Source organism: Sylvia atricapilla, chromosome 1 (assembly GCF_009819655.1).
Source record: "Sylvia atricapilla isolate bSylAtr1 chromosome 1, bSylAtr1.pri, whole genome shotgun sequence".
NCBI lineage: Eukaryota > Metazoa > Chordata > Aves > Passeriformes > Sylviidae > Sylvia > Sylvia atricapilla.
The window spans coordinates 42,627,649-42,648,231 of NC_089140.1; the positions used below are offsets into that span (position 1 = coordinate 42,627,649).

Genomic DNA, 20,583 nt, shown 5'->3' on the forward strand with positions numbered 1-20,583 from the left:
CACAAGCTGCAGACGTTTGAAATAGCTGCCTACAGGTTCATAGGGGGACGTGAAAACAGGGATGATACTTCAGAGAAAACAGCAGCTTCAGCTTCAGGAGCATCAAGGCATGAGAGGTCACAGCAGGTGGGTTAAGGAATAAAAACTGGTCTTACTCAGCCAGAGGCAAAAACTACAGTCATTGCTTTATCCTGGGAAAGCAGGAAATGTCCTTTGCCTTTTGCAGACAGGGAGTCTGGGTGATGCACTGGAAAACAGCAGGTTTTGGGCAGTGCTGATGCCACCTCACCCACTCGATGTCAGCACCTGCAGGGCTCAAGCACCCCGTTAGGGTGGGGATCCATAAATTCCTGCCACACACGGGGCCTGCAGCTGCTGCTGGCACCAGGGCTGCTGGCAGGGGTCTCCCTGCAGTCCCAAGAGGCTGCCCATGGTGCGGTGCTGGTCTGAGAACGGTGCCAAGCTTGCCCATCCCAGCGCCCACACAGGCGGCTGGCTCAGGGGACACGGCTGAAGGGACATTTCCAACACCGCGGCCAGTGGCTGTGCCCGACAGCAAACCAGCCCTGGTGCAGAACTGTCCCCCTAGCTCCCCCGGGGCGGCTCCAGCTCCAGCAAACCCCTTGCAGACAACTAAACTCTGCCCAGCCCCTCCTGTCTGGGGATTCCCCTTACACACTGACGGCAGCAACTTAATGATCTGAAGCCGGGAGACTCGGACCTCAGAGACTGGAGCCAATGAAGCCGTCAAGCTTTCATGCTCCCATTACCTGCCAGACACTTTAATCCCGAGTTCAGCAGCTGTTAATCCTGGCCCGGGTGGCTCGTGAGGAGGAAAGCCGCTCCCCGGACAAGGGGCCGGGCCGGCGGGGGCGCGGCTGAGGCCCGCAGCCGGGCGGGAACAGCCCACGGGGGTCACGGCGCTCGGTGACAGCGCCCGGCGGGCTCGGGGCGGGCCTGGCAGCTTCCTCTGCCTTCTGCTCGGAAACAGCCAGCAGGGAAGGGAGGGGGGAGGTTCTGTTAAAATGTAAACGCACGTTCAAACAAAGCAATCTGTAAACAGGAAGGAACGAAAGTAGGGCAGAAGCTCGGCGCAAAATATGGCTGCGGAGATAACGGGCCAAACGCGGGGAGGCACAGAGCACCTGCGGCTGCCGAGGCTGTGTCCCTGCGCCTCAGGTCTGCCTCCTCTGCGCTCTTGCCCTTACGAGCCGTGAGTCATCTTGCGTCAGCTGAGGATGGGCTTTATGCAATTATTTATGTCAAACCCTCCTCCCTGCCACCATGCAGCCCTGATCTCATCCCCCTCAGAAAACACGCTTTATTACATGAGGGCTGGAAAACTCCATCTCACTTGGCTTTTGCTGAGGCTCCTTGTTTCCCAGTGGCTGGCTGGCAAGGAGACGGCAGGAATGAGCTGCACAGCACCTCACAGGCAGCGTGCTCTACGGCCTTGTTCTGCTTTTTGGACACCCGGCAGCCCTCTCCCTGCAGGGTGGGATGGAGCTGGGAGCCTCCTCTACTGAACAAACATGCTGGGGGATGTTTGCAGACAGCAGCAGGCTCCAGCCCGCATCCCCCCGGGCACAGACATTGTTCAGGTGTTGTAGCCTCAGAAGGAGAACGAGATCTTACAGGGCACTCAAAAGCCAGGGGAGGGAGTTCCCTGTTCAGCTCCTGCTGCTGCAGGGGACTCTTCCCACCTTCTTGTTGTCTTTGCTGCAGGCTGTGTGTTGTTTCCCTCTTTCTGCACAGCATCCAGAAGTGGACATGCACCACTGGCTGTACCAAACAACAGCGTGTGGTAGGGCCAGACACAAACACACACGTGTACAACATCACCTACTGCTGACAGTTCCCAGGAACACCCTGGGGCCAGCACAGCATCCCAGATCCTACAAAACTACCAAGTTGGGGCAGAGGTAGCATGTCCCTTGTCCCAACCATAAGGGAGGAAGGTAGGATGTGATACCAACAGATGTCACTAATTTAAATTTCATGCATGAAATCCTGTACCTACTGAACTGGAATGACTTCCAGCAGATTTTTCTGATTCAAAGCCAAACTCGGCTCTAACCGGTTATCAATTGCTTCCATAACACAGCTCAAGACTGAGGAGGAAAATACAGAAATAACCAGCAGTTAAGGAATTCCAGAAGGCGACTGGGAGGAGCGGCTGGGGAAGTGGGGAGGGGTGGTGGAAAATAAGTTACTCTGACAAATGATAGTAACATGTTCCTCAGTTATTACATCCAACTGTTTCTGGGTGCAGACTTGAATAATTCATGCATTAGAACTATCATCTCCCACAGAGAGAATTGTGATGGTCCAGTTGTCACTGTGCTTTAGCAATGGGTTCAGCTACGCTCAGCCACGCCAAAAGGCTTATCTCAAAAATGGAGCAAGCAAGGACGGACACACAGCTGTGGGGGAACCTGTGCCATAAATCCGTGCATCACATTCCATCAGCAGGTATTACCGGCCTGCACAAGTCCCCCTGGCTGGGAGCAGCACCAAAGGAGCATCTCCTGCCTGGAGACTGAACTCCTTTCATTTTCCCTGACATCCTCCACATAATTTCGGTGAAATGCACTTGGATTTACCCAGAGCACCCACAGTTCCACTCCCAACTGGTGTAGGGGGAGAGGTGTAAAATCACGCCTTCCCCGCAGCAGACTTACCCTGTACACTATCCAAAACCACACGGCTCATCTGTGCTCCTGTCCTCATCTCACTTTACATTCAGCACAAGAGCTGCAGCTCCCCAGCTGCTCCCAGGCCAGGCAGGAAGGTTTGGAGTCGTAACACAGCCAGCCAGATCTCTCACATGCACACCTACCTGCTGCAGGTGACCTGACTTGCAGAGCTGCAGCCACTGCCCCAGGAGGAAGTTTCCAGGCAGTCGGTCTGATCTGTCCGTGCCGGGATGCTTCACTGGAGAACAGTTTAACATCCTCAGTGGCTCTGGGCAGAAATTCCCCCCTCCAGCAACATGTCTCTGCAGGAGCCTGTGATAGTAGCCTCCTTCCAGCCGTTTAGGGACAGATGAGAGTGCTGGTAACCACTGGGGACAAAGAAATCCATACACTGCCCAGCCACAGGTATGCTGTCAGTGAATCAGTTTTAAAGAAGCAACCATGAAGTGTTTGAGGAGGAAGCTAAAGTGGTATTTGGGTTTAAGGAAACTGAAGGAAAGAGCAGTTACTGGGTTACTTTGATCCTCTGATGAAGGTTCCCAGACTCAAGATGGTGAGAATGGACTTTGCTACCATCTTCACCCCATATTCTTTTTTTTTTTTTTTTTTTTTTCTTTTCTTTTGAAACCACCCATGAGTTTCCCTACCTCCTGACCTGGCAGCTCTAATTTATGCTAACCTTGAAGGCCATCATGTCTGCTGAAGATCTACAGAGGATGCATTAACCAGAGATATCCCACGTCCAGCCTCCAGCCACCCCCACAAAACAGCAGCTACCTCAGCTCTTTTCTGATGAGACCTTCCCTGGCAGACAGATGCAAGCTTGTCACATCACTGCTTGAGGGACAGGTGAAGAGTGAGAGCGGCTCAGAGGGGCCAGAGGCTGGCCCAGAGGGTTGCACTCCCACCTACAGGACTGCAGATAGGTGAGATGTCAAGCTGCTTTTCCGGCTGCAACTCTAAAGCATGTACTGCTTTTCCTTCCTCTGCTCCAGCTCAGACTGCAGCACATACAGAATTCTGTCCCACAGCATTGCCTCTTTGATCAATACTTAAAAAATAACCTGGAAGTGTGAGGAAAACTGTGCTTCAAAAGATTTATTACATATATTTGTACATATTTTACATGAATGGAATGTTAAACATACAACCTAAAAATCAATAAAAAAATATTTTCATTCGTGATTATGTACTGGCAAACCACTGAAAAGAGTACCTTAGAACAACTTAAGTCAACTTGCAATCACACTGCTCAATTAAAAAAAAAAAAAAGAAAAAAAAAAACCAAAACAAACAAATGTTTTACATTTACATTAGACATTGCAAATTACATTCCGATTTCTGCTCCGGGTAATGAAAGAAGGTATCTTGTCCATTACCACTGCACCTACAGGTGGCATTTCAGAAGCTAGCATGGATTTCCTTCTAACTCACTGTGGGCAAGGTTAGCTCTGTAGGAAGAGGCATATAAAAAAAGGGAGTACACACTCTGCTCCCTACCAGCAGGTATCTGCCAAAGGGTAGGAAGAGCCAGGATGAGATTTGTAATCAAGGGATAAAGGTTAACGCTGGATCACCACTCATTCAGTGCCACACTGCAGCTCTTAAAATTTGTTACAAGTAGTTTTTACATAGTTCATTAAAGCATCCCCTCTGCAGCTAAGCCACCTCCCTTCTTCCTTGAAAGTTACAGTGCTTTGGCAATATCAGCCAGGGGAGAATTCTTCACTATATGGTAACGAATATTCCAGCTTCATCTGAATATATACAAGAGCACAGAATCAAGCTTTGATGTTTCTTCCTCTTAGAACTTCACACCTTGAGAGCTTGTGACCAGTCATGTTGAGAAGTGTTTACTATGAAATACAACATATCAGCAGTAAAAGGGACAGATGTAAAGGAAAACAAGAGGAACAGGATTCAGCAACAGATTATGTTCTTGCAACGTCGGGTTACTTACACTTGAAACTCTGCCAAATCGAGCAAATCCTATTTATTGTTGCAAAATCTTTGCCAAAGCACACCCAAGGGCAAAAGTCTCTCAAACAAACACATATAGATTAAAAGCTGCCAGAAAGATCAGTGAGTGGGCTGGCTGCCTTCTACTTCTTGTACACTGGCAACTTATTAGATCCAAAACAGAACCAAGGCCAGCCTTTTTCAGGTGCAGGATATTCCTATGGTGGTTAACCTGAGCAAGTCTTCAACATCTAATAATGCCCCACAGTGAGGTCATTTTACAGCTTATCCCATCATCAGCTCTGATGTACTAATTGAGACATGACTTTACAAAACACAGGCAGCTTGGGAAGCCAGCCTACAATTGTGGAGTAAGATAACCAAATGTAATTTGAGAGTATGGACTGGGTTGGGTTTTTTAACCCCCAACAGGCTAAGACATCTCCCACTTGATTTTTAGAAGCAGGTTAACTTGTGTGGAGAAACAGAAACATCACAAATTTTCCATTCAGGAAACAAATCCTGGACCATGGCTCTGTTGTGAATTTCTCGCACAGAGTCTTTTGAATAACAAAAAGTTAAGTGGTAGGAGCTGCATGAAAGAAAACCCGTGACAAGCCTTCTCTTACAGTTACAACCTCTTACATCACTCCTGCTGATGCCAATGGAAAGCCTATTCATATGGGAATACGGCCTAACATATATCTCATCTTTAGCTAGGCAGAGAAGAAATTGATACTAAAATGACTTTTATAAGCTAGAAAGGGTGGAAAGTGAATCATTAAATATAGCACTCATCAAAAAAAGAGATAATTCTTCACTGGCAAAGGTGAGCTGGAAGATCCCATGGTAGCACTTGTGCACTCCCAGGTGTGTGGTAGTCTCTCGGCAGGAAACTCCCAAGTGCACAGCAGAATTAGTACCAAATTTGCACACAAATACTGTTTCAATATAGGAAAGTGGCGAAAAGCCACAGAAATTCAGAGAGATCACTGCCTCTATCAAAACCAACATGTTTTGCCACCATTTACAAAGAGAGTAATAGTAACACTCAAGTGCCAAGTTCCTTGCTTTTGGTGGAACATGGAAGAAATGGCACAATTTTCTAAAGCCCTCACATAAAAAAGGCAGTGCACTAAAAATGTTCTTAAGCACATGTCACGTATTAGACATACCCCTCCAGAAACACCAAAGATCCATATTTCTGAATAAAAATGATCTTTCCCATATTTGCTGAGATTTCAGTCTCCTGGGAGTCTGTTTTACCAGCTCTCCAGCCTTTCAGCAAGGCTTAATTAAAAACCCAGTGTTCCTAAAATTAAGACGTAGGATAAGATAATCTTGAGATTCAGTCATAAACCTCCCTTTACATCATAAGGGGGGAAGCAGGGAAAAAACCAAGGTCACAAGTATCCACCCACACTTTTGTACATCACCTACATGTTTTCCATTCCAAATTACCCCAGTACACTTACCCTTGATTATGACAACTAACTTGACTACAAGTAATATAAGACCATCTGTTTTTGGCTTTATCCCTCCCAAAAATAAAATACCAATAATTTATGGTGTGCTTTGTATTTTTGCTTTTACATCCCACTCAACTCATTGCTGAATGTATACGCTGAAAGAAAATGAGCTACCTCCCTCCAAAGTGAAGCATTTACTTCACTTTGACTTATAAGTGACTTATAAGAGCCAGGACAAAAGGGTGTCCTGTGCTGACAGCAGTTCTGACTCCCTTGTTATTGTACAGGGTATGGTTATATACAATCCAACTCGCAGCCACCTCCACTATGAACTTCAAAACACACATGAGTTGCTACTGAAGAGACATGGGTATGCTACAAGTTCAGAAAAATCACACATTTCAAGACAGTGTCAAATCTACTCTTCCCCTGCTGGCAAGCAGCATGTTTATGGCAGACCTGAGTATGGGAATTATTTCACACCCTTACATACTTAGGGAAGATATAGGCCAGATGACAGAAAATACTCTGAAACAGCACAGAATTGGCAATCTCAAGATATTTACAGGCAAAGAAGCATATCGCACCAAAATTGAAGTTATTGCTTCTTGTGGACAAGTGTGGTGTTCCTTGTTTGAGACACAGGACTTGTTTGGTGTTTATTTTTCCCTTCTGAAGCACAGTGAGTTGACACCCCTGTGAGGATATTTTCAAAATGAAGGTGTTGTCTGTGACTGGAGCTGTGCCTACAGCATGGTCATCACCAGCTGATGGTGACAGAAAGCTTACCTAGGTGAGTTTCCACAGGTGTTTTCAAACCCAAGCATCACTCTCATGTTTCCAGGGTCATTCCAGGCTTGGTCTACGTTACAGGTATACAAAAAACCTCCCATAGTCTTTCAGAAGAGATTTATGGATCAAGAACATCAAACTAAGGCTGACCTTATATCAGTTCCTCAAATAATCCAAGGAATTGCTGCTCTACTGTGCTGATGGAAGCAGTGATGGACACTTGCCTGCAAAAGCATCACCAGTGTAATGACTTAGTGACCTGCTTTTCCAACGCTGTTCCTAAACGTGAGACAACAGTCCTAACTGCTGGGTCTTTAAATCAGCTACTTCCATCTGAACACAGAAAATGATGGGTTTTAAGAAAACAGTAAGTGAACTAGAAGTATGAACTACCAAAACTGAGCTCAAGTTGTAAACAGATTTATGTTTGTTGTTTACCTACTTAACCCTCAAGCCAAAGACTATCTATAACCTCAGAGCACAGGACATCAAAACACCAACCTACCCCCTCTTACATGACTACAGGTGAGTTTCTGTAGGCATGAAGCCAACAGCAAACATTAAATCAATGCAAATGGAAATATTTTACTTTCAGAAGATATCAGGAGTTTAAAACATTGGGAAAATGGGCCTGCAGGCAACACCACTATTTGAGTATTACAGGTGCAGTAATTCTTCATCCCCTCCCTCCCTCCCCCAAGATAATACAAGGCAACACAAATATTCTCATTGAAAAAGGACTCTGTACAGGGAATGACTGTACATTTGCTGTGACTACAGAATCAAACGTGTGACAAACTTATTCTGCTCCCACTGAAAAAGAGAACTCAACAGGGCCCCCATAGCTTACAGGTTCAGCTAAAACCAGTGATGCAAGCCCAAAAGTGTAGAAACTGCACTGGCAATTACAACAATTATCTAGTTTGGACTCCTTTAGATTTGCAGCGTAACAAAGGCATTTTACAGAGCAACATTCAAGAGAAAATGTTATCCAGGGAAAAACTGCTCTTTAAACAAGACGGGAGAGTTTAGGAACATGCACTGCACTTGTTCTCCAGATAGCAGCAGTTGCTCCTGTTCTTTGCCCTTTCTGATATAAATAACAGCAGCAACAGAGAGAAATGTGTACTGAAACAAACAAACAAACAAAAAACAAAGCCCCCAAAAAAAAGAAAAAAAAAAAAAAAAGAAAACCAAACAAAAATAACCAAAGACAAGACCAGAATTATTTATGTACAAGACAAACATTTGCAGTGTTGTGCAACTTATTTTAAGTATTGAAACTCACTAAGAATACTGTTGCTAATAAATATTCATAAACTCTTCCCTGTGTTGTAAAATTCAGAAACTACTACAATTAATTCTCGATATGAAAAGTATGCCTCTCAACCCTGATATCTTTTCCAGTTTATTGGCTCTTTTAAAAAAAAAAAAAAATAATTAACTGTGATACTTTTTGGGAACTAATACATATCCACAGTTTTACTCAGTGTACCCACCCAGAGACATCCTGTGTTCCTGTGTTTTGTGGAGCTCTGGTATACCAATATATTACAGTAAAATACTAATAAATTAAACAAATGCAGATGCACTAAAAAAAAAAAAAAAAAAAAAAAAAAAAAAAAAAAAAAAAAAGGGAAAAAAGAAAGAACCCAAACTAAATGAAAACCCACACTGTCAAATGCTGGTCTCCACACGAAGACACCAAGGGTTTAGATGCAAAGTACTACAGATCCTGCCACCAAAAAAACCATTCAAACAAGGAAACAAACTTGTGCATGTTCGAAAAATAAACACAAATCCCACCTCAATGTTCTCTCGCCCATGCCTATAAAAACTTCTCCCTGTGCCCACATTTGTAGTTATTCATTCACACCTCAGGAGGCACCCTGGAGATGAGAGTAGTACAACAAAATAATTACCTGAAACATCTTTAAAAAAATACCCGTTAAACAAATTACCTTAACTGGCAGCACTTAAAATTGGTAATTCTTTTCTTTTTCCTATTTTAAAAAAAGTTGCATAGCTGTAAGATTTTGCTTTGCTGCATTTCTTTCTGTAGTTTTGACTCACAAGCAGTAAAAGAGATGTTTTAGTTACTTAAATAGCAATACAGTGTGCAGATTTCAACAATCTCCATAGCTTGATCAATATAAATTAGTTACCTGTCTTGGTTTTACTCTTTGGACTGCATTGTGACAAAGGTTTAGTTACAAAACTCTGAAATTCCTACGCGGAGCGGTTTATGTTTTCTGTTCTTGAAAAAAGTGAAGAACGTAAAATAGGGTGTGAATTCAGTAAATTAAGGTCACACTGTTAAGATTTTATTTAGTTTGCCATTAACTGTTCTTCAGCCAACGAGAAGGTGAAAACGTTCCCACTCAAATCTGGGGCCGTCCCCCTGCGAGGGTCTCAGACAGCAGGTATCGAACGTCTCCGCTTCCACTGGAGGCAGTAGGAAACATGTCCAATAACTCGCTTCTTCACAGAACCAGAAGTTAGGCTGAAACTAGGAACTTTGGCCTTCGATACAAAATAGTGTCAGTAATGTCTCTGGGGAGTCGATTGTTACAGGATGTGCAGCATTTTCAAAATCCCTGTGTGTCCTTTGCATGAGTGTTTGGTATACTGAGCACTACTGGCAAGTAACAGTGTCTGCAATGCTTTCTCTGTGTTGCTGTCCATCTTTGCCTTTTTCAGCCACAAAGAACTAAGTCTCAAGCCAGGCACGCTGTGTTCAGCAAGGGAACCTCACATCTCCTATGTTTTCTGATCAGTGGAAGCAGCTGTTGGAAAAGCAGAAGACAAAATAAGATCATTTTAGTACAGAAACCACCCAAGCAGCATGAGCACGACCACTGAGTTTTTCTTCCCCTTTTTTCCTGAGCCCCCAGTTATCACCATCTCTGCTGTGGAAAAAGCAAATAGAATTTAACATGAGGCTGGACAGCCATGAGCATGTACAGAGACAGACATGCAGCCTTCTGCCACACCCAGAGATTGGGAGCAATATAGGAAATGTGTTTGTTTATGAATTTTGCCTAACACCGCCCTGAGGTTAAAACAATTATCTCTGTAGCAGGGCATTTTCCTTGTGGTTTTCTTTACTACCCCTACAACACAGACACATGAAACAAATGCACAAATAAATGCTAGTCATGAGTACTCCAGACATTTTCTTTTAATTTCCCTCACAACAAAACCAAACTCTCAGCTACCAGACAGAATTTCAGGTGTCTCTATTTCTCTAAGAATTATGATGATTGTTGGTGTGCTTCATAAGGCTTAGGGGCAATTGTTTAATGTAAGATAAAACTGCTGACTTAGTCAACTAAAGAATAAAACTATCCTTTAAACTTTTAACACAGGTTGCAGATCTGCAATCATTAACACAACATAAGCTGGAAAAATGTGAACTTCTGTGAGATGGGATGGATAGAAACACATCAACATTTTTTATTTATTTCTATCCTTTAAACATTCTGGAATGCATTAACATTAAAGTAGTTTTGAAAATACCTAGCTTCAACCTTTTCATATAATTCCAAAGGCCTTCTGTCAGAAATACATGCCAGTACTCATGGAACAATCCAAAATAACACAGTTTTTGTGCAATTATTTAAATTTTGTTTCATTTCTATGGAAAAGTACTCTTAGAAAGTTAATGCTAAAGGTTTCTTGACACTGAATTGCCACTTTCCAGTACTAAAACTGGAAAGACCATGCCATGCAAGGACGTAGAAATCTTTAGCCTATATTGCAATATACATCAATCCTTACTGATTAATACTGTAGTTCTGACACAGAGTAGCAAATTCACAATTGAAAAGAAACAGTACAGTTATTTCAGATAATCAAGATATTTATTGTTAGAACATAAACAAACATTACCTAAAAATATGAATCTTGTCTTAATCTGATGGATGCTCAGGGCAAGATCTATTTACTTCAAACCATTCGTCTATGCAGCTGTTGGATACAAGACAAAAAATGAAAACAACTGACATGAATGCCAGTAACATTTAGCCGTAGGATATGAATATAAATTGGCTTCTCAATTTCAATAACTTCTAGAATTTTATATTATACAAAGAAGTATATGCATATACACGCATCACTGGAAAAATTAATAACCCCAAACCACTGTAATATTTGTATTAAACACTGTTGAAAACCTAAATTTCTTAAGTGTTAAAATTTTCAAAGGAAGCATTTTACAAATTACAGATTTTATACAGGCTAATTCACTATTAACATTATCATCTTGCTTATATCATTAATTGACATTTTACTTTCTGTAAAGTACAGACACTTATAAAAGAATATGAAACAGGTTAAAAAAGCACCACTCCTTCTCCCTGCCCAACTCTATTAGCATTTGACAAAACTTAACCCCACATGACTTAAGCTCCACAGCCATGATACACATTCCTTCCCCATCCAGGTGATTTTCCAAGAATGAGAAGCTTGTAGTAGGGAAAATCAACTTCAAATACATTTGGTAGAGATGCAGAAAGATGTAATTTAAAAAACATCTTTAAGGTTGCTACTGCTGTTTCTTTGTTGGTATTAAGTGCAAAAAGCAACTAAGTTTAAGCACTTCTTTAAGCACCCTTTAAGAGTCACCCCATAAATGCTTCCTCCTGAAATTTTATATCCATCCTAAGGAATACTTGCCCTTTATGATATATGCAGAGGCAAGGCAGCCGTGCTATAGTATCTCCTTGCTGCAGGTCTTCCAGGCATATTGCACACTCCCCAGCATCTTTACTCAGCACATCCTCTGAGGAAAGAGCCCAAAGTGAAATGGTTAAGAATCAGACTACTACAAGCAAAATGTACTTCATCACGGACAGCTACAGAAGAAGGTTTGTTTTGTCCTGCAGAAAGATAAGGATCAGTGACACACCAGCTGACTGAAGAATCATGATGAGAACCCATGCTCAGTCTTCAACATGAAGGTTAAGTTCAAGCCTCAACATACCATTTCTCTGACAAGGTACTGTAGGTAAGTAACTAGGTAAAGGTTTTCCTAGCTTCTAAACACTTAGCCTATTATTTGATTTTTCTACTCTCCTACTCTGTATCTCTCTTCTTTACATCTGGCCTTCTTTGACCAGCCTTGCTGGTAACTCGTATTTCACACCTTCAACATCTTCTCACCATGCCAGCATGTTCTACATCACATCCACCTTTTTCTCAGTGTAAAGAAACTGTTAACTGTAGGAATGTGAGATTTCCATGAAGTAAAGATCACTGCTGTATGGCTTCAATGACTCCCAGAGACACTGAATTTTTTGCAGTATTACCAAGTCCCGGAACAAAGGAAGAAAAAGTAAATTACTAGGAATGCAAAGGAGTTGGCTTTCACTAAGAAGTTTCTGGGAAAACATATTATTTTTAATAAAAACCTTCTCTCTTGATCACTTCTCTTAGCCAGAATGTGGGATGTAAAATTCAGTCTTAACACGAAGCAAAACAGAAGATCACATAAGGCCCTGTCTGCCAGATGCAGATTAGAAGTCCCAGTTAGACACAACCTCACACAGTCTAAAGGGCACTCCCAACAAGAGACCACGTAGCAACTATACCAGCAGATCAGAAAGGCACACACTTGGCACAAAATAAAGTCCACATGTTCAAGTTTCCACGGTTTCATGAGAAAAGCTTCCCCTTCTTTGCATAAAGGTACCTCATGTGGTTGCTTATGGAGAGTAGCTTTTGCAGCTATGTCTGAGACACCAGCAGGTCTATGCTGTTCTCTCCTGTGGCTTCATCACCATTGGCATTCCAAACACAGAGAATGACAGACAACTAGAAAGCTACCAAGGCAGCAAGAAAGTAAAAGGAAATTAGGTCTACATTGTTTCCATTAAATGACAGCCAGCTGTCTTGAAGGTGCTTGGGTTTCTAAAGCAGTGCTTATTTCAGTCTCCACTATATTCACTGGTTAGGCTAATATAATGCCGTATGTGTAACACCTTCATGGAGATGTGAAAAATATCTAGCAGAAATTGAACTATTACAAAGAAAAATATTCAAAACAAAATAATAAACAATATACATCCACCACAAAAAAGAACATTTTAAAATTTAAACTCCAATCAGAGTTTATCAACTCAGTAAACTTCAATCAGAAGCTGTAAGCTTCTCAGAACATTAGAGATACTGAGGAGACAAGGTAATTTAAAACAATACAAAAGATTTCAAGAACTCTTACCTGTCAACTTGCCCAGAAGAGGGTGCTAAGGATAAATACTTCCTTGAGGTTGGATTTTGGTATTTGGTTGTTTGGGTTTTTGTTGGTTTTTTTTTTAATACAAAAGTATTCTAATATCTGACACCAGTAGGCAAACTCTCCAGACACTGTCCAGCTACAGAGATATCAATCTGTGTCTGACCCTGTCAGACTTCATCCTCCTGGACCACCTCTTTGCACAACTTTACAAGAACTCCTGTGAGCAGTTCTCTTCTCACAGTTAGGCTGTAGGAAGCATCATCATCAATAATTCAAGCATGTATCATACACACAGAGTATACTCAATAAAAGTAACTTTTTCCACAGAGTCCCTTTATCAGATCAGCAGCTTCTACCCAAACCAAAATGGGACTAAGATATCTCTAGTGAATTAAATCCCACATCTCACTCCCTCAAGCACTCTTGAGAGGGGAGCATTTAGTCAAGCTTTGATAACAGAAATTAAAAAGCTGTCTGATAAAAATACAGTTTATAAAAGAATGCATTCATGTGAACAGCTTTCCCATCGTTCTCTATTGTACATGTCTGGCTTATCCTGCACTCCCCAGACTGCATAATGCTTGGGTCTGAACTCCCACTGAGCAATTTAGCAAGGTTCTGCACCTTTTGGCTAACATTAGGGCATGACGCCAATTTAAACAGTTGTATCTCCCACCAGCCCTGGCGTAAGTGTCTGACACTCCTTTATTTTCCCTCCAGTATTCCTGCACTGTCCCTCTTGCCAGCACTGGCCCTACTGCACAAGTCCCTGGCAAACAGCTTGCTGCCCTCCCTGGCTTCACCCCAGGCTTCCCAACTGGCCTGAGCCACCAGGCACACACTGGGCTTTGGCCAGCCATGCCAGAGGGAGCTGGTGGGAATGACGGCTGGCACAGACTGCACCTCAGGAACAGGGAGCAGCTCTGCCACCCCTGCAGGAGACCTTCGGTTCACAGGACTCAATGCTCCTCTTCCTCTGAAATAATGAGGAATCAGCATTCCCTACTTGTGTAAACCTCATGAATCCTACCTAAGGCTCTTGTGCATAAATACTGAAGGTATGAGTACAAAAAAACAACTGCTGTAAATGCCCATGTGTAACTTGCACGTTAACATACTTCATACCCATATAATTAAGCTCATAATTAATTACACCCATAGAGCAATGACAGCAAAACCAATCCTTCACGGACTTATGACACCTTGGATCTGACTACCTTTTGACCATTTTAGTGATTCAGATCATCAATCTCAGACAAAGAAAAAGGAGTGAATAATCCTGTTAGACCTGGATCCGGTCAGATTTTGTTCTGTGTTTGTTTTATCCAGCAGTTTCCTTCAACAACATTGGCTGTATCAGATGGAAGTCAGTTTAAGAGCCATTTAACAATGACTTTTAAACATATTTCTTACAGAAAAATCTGTATGCAATTTTGCACAGAACCACTGTAGTCAAGAGGTTTTGTTTTCTTTTCCTGCAGCAGAGTGATTCAGCAGATAGATTTTATTTTATAATTTTTCCCTTTAAAAAACCCAAACAAACAAACAACAAAACATATAAACCAAAAGAAAGAGTAGAGCAGCTTAAAACTTTATCAATGCTACGATTAAAACATTTGTATCAGTGTATGACCTAAATGGAAGTGGAAAGAGGAAGTAAGCCCCATTTTTCCATTTCGCCCACATGTGGGTACATACACAAATACCACACCCCCACATCCACATACACTGCACTCAACAGGAGGTAAACATTCCTCCACCTTCCCAGCTGCTTGAACAAGTACTTACTAGCCAAAGACTGGTGTCAAAGATGAAATCTTGGAAAAGAGCATTGTATTTCCATCCTGAGTCTGCTCAAGTACTTCTTTGTCTTCTCCTCTATCCCTAGTTACTACTGTTTTTACTTTGAGTTGTCAGTAATTTTTCCTCCTAAATTTCTGCTTTTATCTTTACTGGAAAATTAATTCTACTTCATTTCTGCATTTACAGCAAAATAGGTGGTAGAGGACTAAAAACCAGGCATTCTGGCAACTTTGCACATACTTTACCAATTAAAGGTTTCTTTGACATTACAGCTGGTTTTGTGTATTCTGGCTGCCACAAGAGGAATACTCTTGATTCTCTAGGGATTATTCTTGGATGATGAGGTCAGCCATCCACTGCTGCTCAAAAGTTGAGGCAGAAAGACACTCTGAAGGAGAGATGATTCTTAGGTGCTCAGAGCTCCCAACAGAAGGAGGAACATCATTCAGTTGTCACTGCAGATGCTTATTTTGCCACTCAGCTTTCACAGCTATAGGGTCAGTCAGCAGACTGAGCAAGTCAGAGCTGAAGCCATTAGCTTCACTCATGAAGCTTGTGCCTTCACAGACAGAAGTGGAACTTCACTACCCTCAGCAGGAAACACACCTTCTGAAGAAGCAGTGGGTTCCTAACTAGAAACCTCTTTTTGCTCTAGTATAAGCCACCTCCTCTGATCAGATGTAAAAGGGAAGATATTTAACATCCAATGTTTTAACTTGTACCACAGCTAAGCAGTTTTCAGGATCCACAATGCCACAAAGTTGAGCAGGTGGGAATTCAGTATTCAGCTCCTCTGAGTAACTTTAAACCACATTCCCTTTTATGCTGCTGAAAAAGCCCAATATCCTTGTGCTGATCAAACAAGCACAGGCAGTTTTGTGGATACAATAACCCCAAACACCACTGTAGGACTCGTGGTAATACCTAGAACTTAAGCAATCCACAAATAAGTTCCCAGCCACAATATACAAAACCCAAACCTCTCTACAGCAAGCTAACAAGCTACAACAAATGTAACACTTCATCAAATACTGACAAAGTGCTTGATAAATTGCTGAGTTGGAGGTGTGGTGATGTTGTTTGGCATCTCGCTCTTCACCCCTTGCAACATGGCAGCCCATTACAATTTCTTACTCTAAGTCCAAGCATTTTCTTTGTTTTCCCCAATCCCTCTCACCTCGGTGTTGGTCCAGGACTGAGACAGCTAATCTACAAACAGATATCCATCATTAAAGACTTCCTGCACACACACATTGTCTACAGTCTTTGGTGCTCCCTCTTCTTAAAACACAAAGGTAAAGGGGAGGGAGTGCACAAAACAAAGGGAAAGTCACACAAGAAAAATATTTGCAGAATGAGGCCTAAGTAGCAATATTCGAGTCGCAACACCAGACTGAGATGGAAGGAGATGGCTGCAGAAGTTTTATGGTTTCTTAGCTAACCCACATTTGAAGAACTGGATTTAAATTTTTGTAGGACATTCTGAGCTCAGTAAATTCTGAGAAACAGCTAGATGCTTCCTGTTCAGACAGATAGCAATCGGGTTTATGGCAGAGAAAAACTACTTCTGGTTAGAGAAAGATAAAAACTGAAATAGTAGTGATAGAAATACATTTTAGGGAGCAGGAGTAAAAAGGGCTGTGTTGTGTAGTCCTAGTTTACCTAAACAGAATTGTATCCAGGTAGCTAATTAATATAGAAAGCAAAAGCATTTGCACACTGAGGAAAACTGAATTCTTTTGTAGAAAGATTTAGCTTCAGCAACAAGGGAAACCTAGCTGGAGCTATACAGGGTGCCAAAACAAGTTATGGTTCTGAGAAAAAGCAAACTAATCAAATCCCAAGTATAAATAACACAGGTTTGATACAATGTCCAATTAGGGTATCTTACTCACAAAGTCAAGTTTGCACCTCAGGGCTCCCAGTGAAAAGCTAGGCTTTGCAAAAAATGCCAAGTAGTCGGTGAAATAAAGCTCCTCACTGCCAAGTATCAACAGCCACAGTCATTCCTGCGCCACTGTTATCAGTGCACCAGCTTTCTCAGTCCATATTTACACTTCTGGCAGAAAGTGTTGGGGTGAAATAGGTATTCATATTAGATAAATTCTATTAGCCCAACTGGACATTAAATGTCTTATCCTCCCATTTTGAGATTTATTGCCAGTTACAATGCCTTTCTACAGTAATTCAAGATTTGCTCTCAATACAATTATTTGACTGACTTTAAAACTTCTGCTCGAGTCTTACGACATCTGTTTAATCAATCTGACTGCAGTTTAAGATGCCTTTGGACATTAAATAATCTCAAGATAGATAAATAACTTTCTCCTGTTGCACTGATTTCTAAAGGTAAGTTCCATTATCACATTTATAAGTACCATGTCTTTAAATTGTTAAATTTTAGTCTAGGTATGGGCCAAAGAGCTGCACCTGTTCATAAATGAACCACAAATAAACAGTCCTGTCGTCCAGAACACGATGTAAAAAGACTTTTTATCAGCCTTAGCCATCTGTACTACGTCCCCACTTCAAGTGAACTGACATATATTTGTTTTTTGAAGGACCCGAGGGGTTCCTTGTTCTTGAAGTCTTCCTTGGCATGTTATATTTTGTCCCAAGGCTTACCCCACTCCTGTCAGAAACATTGCTTCTGGGAGACAACACTTCTAAATATTGTCTTCTCAGGAGGTGATTTGGTGAAAAAGTCTTGAATGCAGCCATAGCAAACTTGTGCCTCATGTGAAATCCCACCATGAATGGGGTACCCATAGCACATGCTGTCTGAAACAAAGCTGCTCATTGCAGCACATGGAATAAGGAAGCTGCCTTCGGGCTGTTTTCTTGGTTTTTCATCAGTATTACATGACCTCCCAGGTTATCTCGTGTTAATCCTGAATGTCAGGAGTTAAAAGCAGCATGTAAAAAGGGGCAAACCCACAAGAAACAAAACAGCAGCAAAACAAGACACCTTAGGAAACAGCATAAAGAAAGAATCACTTGGGGAATACATCCTCCTTGACTCCGTGAGGTAAGGATGATTTACACTTCTCAAGGCTGAGTTTACCATCAAAAAAAATCTTACACCACAAGTATGCTACAAAGGGAGTGGTTGATTAAATGGCCAGAGGCAACCAGAATGCATTGCTGAGAGTCTGCTGCATTTGGAAGGGATAGTTTCTTACAGGGAGCTGGAGATAGAGCTGTGATGAAGGAAATTTACAGAAGCAGGGAAGAAAGAAGTGTGGGATCCACACATGCAGATCTTTTATAATTTTTGTTTCAGTTTTGCTTGTTCAGTAGTAAAGCAAAGCAAAATATTTAAGTGCTGCTTATGTGTACCCATCAATCCATACTAGTACTAAGAAACTGCTATGATAGATGAAAAATCAACTTATGTCTATTGAAAACTTGGGATTTCAATCCAGAAGGTTAAAATGTGGGTAAGCCATACAGTTTCCACTTAAGCAATGGTCAGGGTTACCAAGCAGGGTTGGCTCAAGAAAAATGAGAGACCTCAACTCCAGTTCATCTTGCATAGGAGATAACTACCAAAGGTTAAAAAAAAACAAAACAAAACAAAAACCCACAAACAAACAAACTCAAACTCAAACAAACATAAACCCAAATACACCAAAAAAACAACCACTCAACCAACTAACCAAAACAACAACCCCCTCTCCCACCACAAGCAGCCAGGCATAAAACCCCAAGAATACTTATCTATAAAAGCTTTTTCTGGTAGTAAATCACTCAGCTATCTGAGTTAATGATTTCATGAAGAAAAGCTACCACTGTGATCAGAAGAAGGGTGAAGAATTCCTTCCAGATAAAGTGCAGAGACAGGTCTCTTCCCATAACTTTACAGTAAAAAGGAAGACTTTGTTCAGGTGCTCTAAGTCTGTTAAAATGAGCAACTTTTCCAGATTAAGACTGGATGCTATCACCAACAGCGCTCTTAGAAACTTGGCAGGTAAGGCATGGATGTGGCAGGGGAAACAACAGTAGATGACTGTCTGATCAAGCTGAAGGAAAGATCTAAGTTGGATAATACCTCAAAAGTGCAGGATGTTGATGTGGCTGTTCAAAAAGATCCCCACTGAGTTTAGGAAATCCCTTTTGCTTTGTCAGCTTTTTAAAGTGACTAAATTTATTTCATCCCCAACACAAAAGAAGACCTAAAAGACTGCAGAGAACAGTTTTCCAAATAGCAAGTCTTCAACTGTTCACCATCACTGAAACTACAGCCAGAAGCCAGAGAAATTGCTTTGCAAAGATTTTCAAATCAGAGGTTTCATTCTTCATGGTCTGCAATGAGCCAGGAGTGTGATGAGGACACAGTGGCCTAATGAAATGTATGACAACTCTCACCTGACAGAAGGCAGATAAAAGAAGCACATTAGAAAACTTCACAGAAGGAAAGGGTAGAGCAGTAAGTGTCCCTGAACAACAGCGGCAGAGAGCAGGAATGAAGAGAAGCAGCTGAGATGAAGTTATCTATTCTGTTAGTCTGGACAATATGGGTTACTTTAATGGTGACTTGTTTTGAAGTTGGATGAAGGACTTGATTCCATGTTTTGTTTACTTTGTCCTTTTTCAGATTCATATTCCAGGCTTCCTACAGGTGCCCTGAGCACAATGAGTTTTGCCAAGTCTTTTTTCCAGTCTTTAAACATTGGCCAAGTAACTGACTCATTGCAAGCAGAGGAGTTTGGTTTGATCTGATGCAAAATGAGTGCACAGGGAGATGGCATGAAAGATGAAACTATGAGCCTAAGGTAAAACAGGAGCGGAGGGAGAAAAAGCAGGTGTGTGTGTGACTAAGACACTATTCTTAGGGAAGATAGGATGCATTACTAAGCAACACACAATGAAAACACTGGTGCCAAAACTCAGTGTGCATAAAGTCTGGCTTATTAACCCCAGTGCCAGGTGGTGCTAGGCCTAGAAGGTACTTTTCCCAGCAGGCTCCAGATCAGCTCTCTCCAGATTAACACAACGTCTGGTGTTAACGTGCATACATGGGACGAGGATATAAATCACCACATAATTTTTACTTGTCTGTCTTTTCTGTTCATAGCAGACAGACTGCTTTTTACAAGCTATTCCTATTTTAAATGCAATTATCCTTGTGATATAGATGGAATGCAAAACATGTCTGAATGCAAAAGGTTCTGATAATATCAGCTATTGAGTCAGGCCTTTCAAAGTTATCTCAGTTTTTCAATTCTACACTAACCCATTATCCAGTATTATAATTTATTGCACCAAGCATAGAAATACAGAATTTCTGGTGCTAACAGGTACCTACAGGTTATTACTATCCCAGTGAGATACTGAGTATGTAGGCATTGAATCGCAAGAGGAGGAAAAAAAAAAAAAAAAAAAGAAACCATCAATAAACCTTCCTTTAAATCTTAAAGTAACCAAGTGAAATAAAAACCAAGCACAATTCCAACAGTACTCAGCCATCATGACCATTCACGAACAATAACACAAAAATATTAACGTGGAAGGTGTGCTTAAAAAACCCAAAAGTCCCAAAAGACACTTCTCCAGTATTTGTTCCATGCTACATGCCCATAATCTGGCAGTATATTTCTATAGCCATATTAAAGTTTTATTTTTC

General features: G+C 41.7%; 1 protein-coding gene across 1 annotated transcript in view; it reads right to left on the reverse strand.

Annotated features, from left to right (window-relative positions):
• Positions 1-9,218: 9,218 nt before the first annotated feature.
• Positions 9,219-20,583, reverse strand: part of ZNRF2 (zinc and ring finger 2) — a 51,834-nt gene continuing 40,469 nt past the window's right edge. Inside the window, 3 exon segments of the mRNA XM_066320553.1 lie at positions 9,219-9,702; positions 10,808-10,885; positions 11,594-11,699. Of these exon segments, the coding sequence (XP_066176650.1) occupies positions 10,828-10,885; positions 11,594-11,699 (164 nt within the window). The 3' untranslated portion in view covers positions 9,219-9,702; positions 10,808-10,827.